The sequence below is a fragment of the Euphorbia lathyris genome, chromosome 8 (genome assembly GCF_963576675.1).
Source record: "Euphorbia lathyris chromosome 8, ddEupLath1.1, whole genome shotgun sequence".
NCBI classification, from domain to species: domain Eukaryota; kingdom Viridiplantae; phylum Streptophyta; class Magnoliopsida; order Malpighiales; family Euphorbiaceae; genus Euphorbia; species Euphorbia lathyris.
In genome coordinates, this window is record NC_088917.1 from 73,034,967 (window position 1) to 73,045,343 (window position 10,377).

At 33.2% G+C, this 10,377-nt stretch overlaps 1 protein-coding gene across 1 annotated transcript; it reads right to left on the reverse strand.

The window, feature by feature from the left end:
• Window positions 1-3,677: 3,677 nt before the first annotated feature.
• LOC136203412 (uncharacterized) lies at window positions 3,678-10,377 on the reverse strand. The gene is made up of 6 exons (XM_065994565.1): window positions 9,957-10,377; window positions 9,269-9,403; window positions 8,985-9,075; window positions 6,883-6,977; window positions 5,092-5,259; window positions 3,678-4,122 (listed from the first exon to the last, which is right to left on the reverse strand). The coding sequence occupies exons 1-6, from the start codon at window positions 10,297-10,299 to the stop codon at window positions 3,956-3,958; spliced, it is 999 nt and encodes a 332-aa protein (XP_065850637.1). The 5' UTR covers window positions 10,300-10,377; the 3' UTR covers window positions 3,678-3,955.

Genomic DNA, 10,377 nt, shown 5'->3' on the forward strand with positions numbered 1-10,377 from the left:
TCAGTGATGAACCAAGGTTCTTGATTGTCCTTTTATAGATGGAAATCTGCAGATTGGATCATTTGAATTGTTTTAGCCGTTAACACCAAAACGGCTCTTTTAGGGAACACCTTCTGGTCAGCTTCAGACTGTTCCGTCATTCCCTTCCTCTGTTTTCTTCAAGCGTCAGGTTTTGTCTTCTTGCATCAGACTTGTCTTTTGTGCCAGTTGTCTTTTACTAATAATCCATTGACCCATGTTTCTTGGAATTAGTCTTCTGTGTATTTTCGAGGCTCAATTATTGGTGCAGAAGATTGGCAGACTTTGTCCATTAGTGAACGGATCCTTCATGCTGTCCTGACTATTACTCATCTTCATTCGTTATCTTCGAATGTTTACTTTCATGCTGAGTTCCTTTTTAGTCAGCTCCGTTCTGTTTATACACTTCTGAAGGAGTCTTCTAATTTTGTCGGCTTCGTTCTGGAAACTTAGAAGGAAGCTTCTGATGCTGAGTTCTACTCCACTCAGCTTCTATTCTTTCATGCTGAGTTCCGTTCCACTCAGCTTGGCTTACGCTGACTTTTGTCCTGTTTAACTTTATATATATTTTTGCACTCAATATTGAACAAACACATTAGTACAATTAAATCAAATCATTTAAATTTAATTGCCTCTTAATCATGGATGATTTTGTCAAATCAAAATCTTGTGGAAAGGTGTTTCAACAGCTTCCACGTTACTACTGCTTGTTTGGGCTGGCTGAACTCGAGGTCCTTGCTTGATGCCATTTATGATACTAATATAATATCTATTCCTAAGGAGTTTAAACTGAAATTTGTTTGACTTATACCTGATAGCCCTATGCAATGTCATATACAGAATTATCTCTAAGGCCATTGCCAATCGTTTGAAACAGATACTCAACAGTTTTAGGTAGGTCTAAATTTTAAGTTCCAAAACCTTGGTAGGTACAACTTTCAAAACCTTAGTCAAAATTAATTTATTACTACTCAATTTTTATATCATATAAGGTAATTAGATTTTATGTTCATAAATAAATTAATTCCTCCATCCGTTGTTGTAAACTAATTCCTGGTATCTCTTGTATCTAGATGAATAGATAAATTCTTCTATTTCTCCTCTGCTATGGCAATTGATTTGAAAAAAGTTTTTAATATTACGGTTTAAATTAATTTACCGGAATGAAGTCCTTAATTAATCAAAAGTTACAAAATTAATTTCCAGAAATTAGTTTCAAAACTTTAGCCCATTGAAATTTAAAAAAAAAATCAACTTTAACCCATTGGGGTTAGCTTTCCTAGACTAATTCCGGTGTAGTTTCTTGTTTTGCTTTGCTTTGCTTTCCTTTTCTACCAAAAAAAAATGATAAGGGTTAAATTTAGCCCATTGAAATTTGGGCGTTTTGATTTTCTATTGAGTAAAAGCATATATAAATAAAGAAATTATATTGCAAATTTTATTTTGAATTTTGTCAATTGCCGATTAATTTGAAGTTAAAAAATAGTTTAATTTTTTTTGCTTTATGACATTTCTACAATAGAATATGATATGGGATATAATACATATAAAAGTTACCAATTTGATTTAATTATAAATAGTATTAGCATTATGATTGTTATGTAAAAAGTCTTAAAAATAATAAAAAATAAGAGCTATTTACATGAAAATCATATCTGATTATAAAATTACAATTAAATTATATTATAAAATTTAATTTTTAATATATCAATATTTTCTATATATCACAAATAAAGTATAATTTATATCGTAATTTATAAATTTTAAACCTCAATTTATAAATTCTAAACCTTAAAATATATATCTTAAACTCTTACTACATAAAACACAGTTCTTAAAATATATAAAAAATAATAATTTTTTTAATTTGATATTATTTAAATTAGTAATTGACATAGTTGTAAATAATTTTTAAAATCTGAATTTCTATATAATTTTTCTAAAGACAATGGCTAATAAACAATTCTGTCTCTAGATTTGGACAGGAGGGGTGTCTGCCCAGAATCCAAAGAAATGAGGGCGCAAAAAAAAATCTTTTCCATAGCCTTAATTTTAACCTTTTATTATATATCAATATGGGAAAAATATAGATATTTAAATAGAAGTTAGTGGGCCAATTAATTAGACTTCAGCCCTCATTTGTAACCCTTTCTTTTTCTATGGTTAAGGTGCAAAAATACTCCTAACGTTTTGGGTCATGAGCAATTTTACCCCTAACGTCTAAAATGGTGCAATTTTACTCATAATGTTGGAAGCCAAGAGCAATTTTACCCCTAACGTTGAAAGTCAAGAGCAATTTTACCCCTAACATTAATAAATTGGATCAATTTGAGAAATAATTCATCAAACTGTCTTTTTGTTCATAAATTTTGTTATCTACACTTCATACGTGTGTCATTTTATCAGTAACAAATCACAAATATACATTGGGATGTGAAAAAAATAAAAAAAATAAAAAAAAATCTATTGTCTTTTTGTACGAATTAGACAAAAAAATGCAAAAAATTTACCGAATTTATAAATATTAATCTCAAATTCTATTATTAAATTATAAAAAACATGAAATCCTTTTTTAGAACGAATTGTTATGTAATTGGTGCATGATAACGAACAAAAATATATGTGTTCTATAATAGTGTCTGAAATTGACCTAATTTATTAACATTAGGGGTAAAATTGCTCTTGACTTCCAACGTTAGAGGTAAAATTGCACCATTTTAGACGTTAAGGGTAAAATTGCTCCTGATCCAAAACGTTAGGAGTATTTTTACACCTTAACCCTTCTATATATATATATATATAGCTATTTATTGTATTGTATGGTTAATTATGGATAGAATTTTACATTCGACAATCACTAATATATCAAATCATTATCCATCTTCATCCTTCTTTATATCTCAAACCGAAAACCATCAAAAAAATTTCAATAATCAGAGCAATTTTGGATTTGAGAGACGAAAAAACGCATCAAATTCTCCTCACTCAAACCAGATATCACTCCCCTTTGTTATTCTTCTTCAAGCTTCATCAGACTTTAATTGATTTTTGTTTCCATCATTTTCATTTTTCAAGCCATATTTTTGGATTATTAATGATTTTACATCTAGAAATACCCGTAGATAACATTTTGTATACGAAACAGGATATTTAAAGTAATTTTTTATATATATAATTGACTTTTTTTACGTTATTTTTTACTTTCACTTATTTATTAGGGTCCATTGTAGTACTTCACCCATAGGTTTCTAAAATCTCATAATCAACCTTGCTAATGAATCACTCGTAATAACATAAAAAATAGAGGTTTAATACAATTGTTATCCTCTATACTTATCCAAAATTTCAATTGTACTTAATAAACTTTTAAAAGTTCTAAACGACTCCATATTTTTATCCAATAAATATTTCATTAACTCTTTATTCTTATCCAATCGCATTCAATAACCTCATATCCTTTATCAATTACATTTAATGACCTCCTATTCTTGTCGAATTACATTCAGTAACACTAAAAATTCAATTTTCAAAATTTTCTAATTATTTATTTATTTGGTATTTTCTTTTTAACACGTAATGTACACTTTGATGCGTGAATGAACATGTCTTCCGTTTTCTAGATCCAACAAATATTATTAAAAAAATAGAATTGAATGTAATTGGACAAGAATAAGAATAATTTGAAAGTTTACGACATTACAATCAAAATTCAATATTTCTTTATTTCTTAAATTCTAAACTAACTTTATCACGAAAATAATCCTTTACATCTCTTCAAATATCAAGAATTTTTTTATATATTAGTATAATCACCCAACAGGGAAAATGGTGCAGAAAAAAACTTGTCAGCCTGTTGTATTCTCTGTTTGAATTGATAAATTTATCTGGTGTAGCTGGAAAATAAACTGAAGGAGTAAGCATACTAACAATTTCCGCTTTATGCCTCCGCCTTAATCCTTGAAGATTCCCCCACAACACTCTCCATTCGCGTGTACCATTCGCCTATTCGAGTGTGCTCCACCATATCTTTACCCGACCTCAGATAACGGATAGGTCTTAATACTCCAAACACAGCAAGGTCAGCCAGATTAGGTTTTGATCCTCCTGGAGCAAATAAAAACCATGAAATAAGCATCATATAAAAAATGGGGTTACTCATCTTTCAATAGCCGTGTTCAATGAGTTCAATGAATTTACTGTTCCGACCAAGCTTCAGATTTATGCCTCAAATTTGAGCCTATCACTACACTGAAGCCTCGTACAAATTTTTTGTTAAGGCATAAGTGCGGCACCAAACATTTCGGCCTATCACCCAAGAAAATCTATGAATTTGCATATGTTGTACACATCAAAATAGACCATGCAATTTCTGACACAACAACACGATTTTCAGACCTACTCACACGACAGTTGACAGGATTATCATTTTTCTTGCATTTGTAGCATATGGAATATACAGAGAACATAACACGATTTTGACACAATAACCCAAATCGCCAACTCTTATATCTTACTGTAGGAGAGCTAAATAGTTAGAGATAATAAAAACTATTCTTAGAATCTTTACCCTATTAGCTTAAGGCTTTTGGGTTGAATGGTTATTTGACATTGGTATCTCGTATATCAAGAGATCTAGAGTTCAATTCTTGACAATCTTATTTATTAGCAACATTCCAGCATAACGTAGAGCAGGCCTCGCTTTAAGCCCAAGGGCTCACATATATATATATAGGGATGTGTCAGAGATACTAAAAACTATTTTTAGGATCCTACCCATCAGCTTAAACTTTTGGATTTAATGTTTCTTTGATAAAAACCTATATTCATCTTGCGACTAATGTGTCTTTTACCTATAAGTAGATATATCGTCCTCACTACAAATAGAAGCAGAACTGAATGCTGTCCGCTGAAGATTTTTTTAAGCCTCTTCATTCTTATACTATGTAAGCATGCATAAAATGCACATCAATAAAAAAAAATGCTATTGAAGAAGGGTCACATATCTAATCCAAAGTGTACGAGTTCTACACTAACGATATCAGCTTGATATATTGACAGCTGCAAATAACGTACCAAGAAACTGTCGGCCATCCAAAGCATCCACCCATGTCTCTGCAGCTTCATACAGGGCAGCACGTTCATCAGTAATGTTATATTTCTTCTTCAGATTCTTAGACACAAAATACATTGCTGCAGCTCCAGCATATTTTACTGTGATTTTTTCTGTGAAGCTAAAATTTCCTGCAAGAGAATCAAGATTATCAAGACAACGAATCATGATTATCAGTCAAACTATAATGCAATGGTACGTCAAACAGGAAGCAGTGAGAAAGGGCATAGACAAAAACAAAGCTTAAATAAAATATTTCATTTTTTTCATACGTAGAAGTAACGGTGTTGGGAAAACTGAAGAGTTTCCTATTACGATTGGAGTGCATCAAGGTTCCGCACTAAGCCCATTTCTTTTTGCCATCGTTATGGATGAACTAACAAGTTCACTTCAAGATGGTATACCATGGTGCATGCTGTTTGCAGATGATATTGTGTTGGTTGATGAGACGAAAGAAGGAGTGGAGATGAAGTTGGAACTATGGAGGCAAACTCTAGAATCTAGAGGCTTTAAGTTGAGTCGAAGTAAGACAGAATATTTGGAGTGTAAGTTTAGCGGCCGTAGGAGTAGGGAGGCAGGGACAATCACCCTAGATGGGAGAGTTGTTCAGGCCTCGGATTGCTTCCGGTATTTAGGATCTATTATCCAAACGGATGGAGAAGTAGATGGAGATGTTGCCCATAGGATTAAAGCTGGTTGGTCGAAGTGGAAGAGTGCTACGGGTTTCCTTTGTGATCCCGGCATGCCTAATAGATTGAAGGGAAAATTCTACCGGACGGCAATTAGACCAGCATTGTTATATGGTACGGAGTGTTGGGCAGTGAAACACTGCCACATCCATAAGATGTCGGTGGCGGAGATGCGTATGTTGAGATGGATGTGTGGTCACACGAGAAAGGACCGGGTGCGTAATGAAATAATTAGGACAAAAGTAGGGGTCACATCTATTGAGAATAAAATGAGAGAAAACCGACTAAGGTGGTTTGGCCATGTGAGACGTAGAGCGCTTGATGCGCCGGTTAGGAGAACCGAAGAGTGGCAAAGGGATGTAGTGGTGAGGGGTAGGGGAAGACCTAAGCAAACTTGGAGGAGGGTGATCGAGAGTGATATGAGTTTATTGGGAATTGAGGAAAATATGGTAGTGGATAGGACGGAGTGGAGGGAGCGAATCTGTGTCGCTGACACGACTTGATTTTCACGGTTTTATATGATGGTTCATGTTAGCCGACCCCGAATCATTTCGGGACTAAGGCTTTGTTGTTGTTGTTGTTGTTGTAGAAGTAACGGTGTGAATAAGTCAAGCAACCTTTTAGCTTCAAGCTGGTTCAAGTATCAAAATACTCTGACTCCTGTAGAATCAATTTATTTCATGTAATTTTGGAAACCATGATATATGAGGTGATGAATTGATTTACTTTATGTAATTTATATAGGTTTAGGAACCCGAGAGTAAATAATTGTTGACATTTCCTTAAGGACCCTTGGTATGGAGGACAAAAAAAAAAATAAGTGCCTTCAGACTCCTCCTTATGAACAGTAACACCTCTACCTGCAACGACACCTATATTTGCAATATATCATAAGCTCTTCCCCAAATTATTAAACATAATCTACGTTTCATGATTATTGCAAACAGAAATGCATGTGCAGTGTGCACACAATTAGGGAGCATATGCTTTCTCTTACAAGTTCACAACTGTATTTTCAATCAACAAAAAACACTAATACACTATAGCGCAGAAAAATAATCATACCGTTATTTGTTATATAGTCGAAGGATTCAAGAGCCTCAGAAGTATTTCTATATATGTTTGGGGACAGGACATGGACCAAGTGACTGTCAACCCACCTACATGATAAAACTCACAAATTCAATTAGCATTCGAGTCCCAAAAATGGCAAAATCATGGACAATATGACACATTCAATGGCATCCCAATCAATAATGTAAAAACTTGTCTGCTCAAGTGTAGAATAAGCAAAAGAGCATCAAAATTATGATATATTATAGGATAAATAACAAAAGGCACTACTGCAAATCTAGAATGTTATTGAAAATTAAAATATAATTTGACAACTTAGTTTCATTAGCCATAAAAGTAATATATATATATATATATATATATAAGAGAAAAAATAAATTTGAGCTAGGAATGGATTGAAAAGAAGAAGAAAATCATTAAAAGAGATAAATAAGGGTAAAATTATTTTTATGTTCTTTTAATCGCTAAAACCCCTCAAAACAGAAGCAAAGAGCTTGTAATGGGACGGGACAAAATGTAGAGAGGTTTAAATTAGATAGGAAAAATAAGAGGAGATATTGATGTATTTGACCTAACCTAAGGAGGTATAAATTGTTTACTCTTAATTATATTGACATTATGTAATTCTTTTGTGCCATATAAGTGAACATTTCACTTCTTTGCACAAGCTAAAATATACTTTGCATCAAGAAATAAATGTAATCTTATGAAGCCCACAAAAACTGTGCAAACAATTGCCCTCTCTCTACTTCCTCTTCCTCTATGCAAGAGATAATTCAAAGGAGGTATATTTGAAAAGAATAAGGACACTGTATCCTACTAAAATACACTGTAAAAAACCAACAAGGGGCCAAAATCTAGACTAAGAAAAAAGAGTAAAGTGTACATTGAGCATCCTCGAGAGAAACCACAGAAGGACCACATTGAAAGAATAAATGTACATCTCTTTTAAAAAATAAATAATGATACTAGAAATTCTTGTATTCAACTCCAGCTATATATAACTATATACCATCACAAGACACATTGCCTACACTTGAGTGTGTCTATTCTGCAAATTTTTGTACCAAAACTTCCATACATAATTATTCAAGGCCAAAACTCCAAACAAGGAACCTTATATTGTGATTAGGAGTTGAAGTTCCATTTAGAAAATAAACTATTACTAAATTCCTTATTCAGAATTCAGGATTACTATTTAGAATTGATTCGAAAGTAGGGGATAATTTGTATCATCTTGTCATGGTTCAGGATCATGATAAACTATTCAGTCAAACAAATATTATGCATGATCGGAAATCACCATAATCATCTCCATCAAAGGAATATATGAAAAAAACAAAAACAAATTATCAAACCCCTCCCCCATACTAGGTTACCATTGATCTGGAAATTGACTAATACCTTAAAAGTCATCACTTCCTCCATTATATAGCAGATGAATAACCAGGCTCAAAAGGCTAAAACCAAATTATCAAACCTCTCTCACAAGTTTAGCTTACCATTGATCTAATCATCTAAAAATTGACTTATACCTCGAAACACACCAGTTTCACCATCATATAGCAGATGAATGACCAAGGTCAAAAGGCCACAGCCTAATTTTCCTCAATCTTTCCTTCCCTTTATAATTCCTTTTACAAATGTAAGCTCAATGCTATTTTGCCTAGAAGCAAAGCTCCAAGACAGAATGACAAACCCACTACCAAAGTGCTAAACTCCAACAATATATTTTTTTTTTCCAACTAGTAAAAAAAGAAGCTTAATATAAAAATAATAATAATAAAAATTAACTTTTAAAATTTTTGATAGATAATTATAATTACAATCTAAGAAGAGGTCCCCACCTTAAGCAATGAAAGAATTAACAAATAAAACTACAAAAACAATAATAACAATAATAAGGGTAATCAATTAAAAGAATCTAGAACTAGATTTAGTACAGGAAAGAACAGTGGAAGATGGGGACTGGTAAACATTCTTTCTATTCATAAGCCAGCAATGAGGTTCAGTAAAAAAAAAAAAAAAAAAACAACTACTAAAACTTAGAAATACTAAAAAAAAAAAAGGAAAAACAGTTAAAAGCACCGTACCTACGCCATTTGTCCTCTTCATTGCCATCACCTGAGGCCAAACCAACCTTTTTGTTTGGCAGAATCTTGCTGCTCAACTTATTAATGATATCTGTTTACACATCATATTCTAGTTCAATCTCCAATAATCAAGAACTTGAAAAGTAATATCAACTCCACAATTTCAATAGGTGTTATAGAATCTGATTGTTTCTTTTTGTGGTCTTTACTGTTTATCTAACTTCCAATGAAAAATCTGAATTCTGGATAGAAACCTAAGACAATTCAAAGATAATAATGATAACCTGATGAATCAACAAGATGTTCACCATCCACTGTCAATATAGGCACCTTCTTATATTCAGACCACTTGATCTCTTTCTTACTGATCGGGTTGACTTCCACTACTTTGTATGGTATATCATAGTAGTCAAGAACAGCTGCCATAATGAGCAATATCAACAAACTATGAGCTACTCAACTCCATAGTGAATCATATTTCACATATAATAAGTGATCACAACATTACTTTAACTTTCTTCCATCTTAAGTTCAAAATCACTCAATGCTTAAGTTCCCTTCCAAAAACAACATTACTTTAACTTTCTTCCATCTTAAGTGATCCCAAGGTGAAAAAGGCAAAGGCAGATAAAGGATTGCATACACTTCACAACAGTTAATTCAAATTAACAAGAAGATATTGCTCATTCATTGTTATGCTAGAAGTTTTGAAAGAAAAAAACATTATATTTAATTGTCAATTGCTCAGGCTTGAAAATCTACAGATTCAAACTTCCAACAATTTACCATATCTTGTTTAGCATAGTACAGACAACCAGTGACAACCCAAAAACGAAGTTCTTAATATCCCGTAACAAGAGCAAAGATATAGTTAATGTAAATCAGATTCATCGTCACATAAAGCACAAATTTAGCATAACTTTGAACCAGAAGTTTCAGTACCAATTATATGCAAATAATAGAGAATTGGACCTTTAACTTTATTGCAGAAAGGGCAAGCTTCATACTGATAAAGAACCACATCCTTGGGCAAAAGTTCCTGCGGCGGACGCTCCTTCGCGTAGACCTCTTCGGAAATTGACGTAGCAGCAGCAACCGAAACCAAGGCTCCAGCTACTCCAAGAGCCGCCGCCCGCCCAGAAAAGGAATTGCAGAACCGAGAGGTCCAATGCTGGCGACTGCTGGTGCTGCCAGTACAATAGAGTGCCACCTGAAAAAGGCGATGGTGAACGGCACCGGTGTTAGAACCACCGTAGTACGTGGCGGCAACAGTCCGGGAGAGGACGGAGGAGGCGAGATTCGAGGCCCTTCTCATGATTCAGTGTGGAAAAATGGAGATATAGATCTGTTTGATGAAAGGCTAAAGAGGGTTTATGCTTTATGGGTTTTTCTT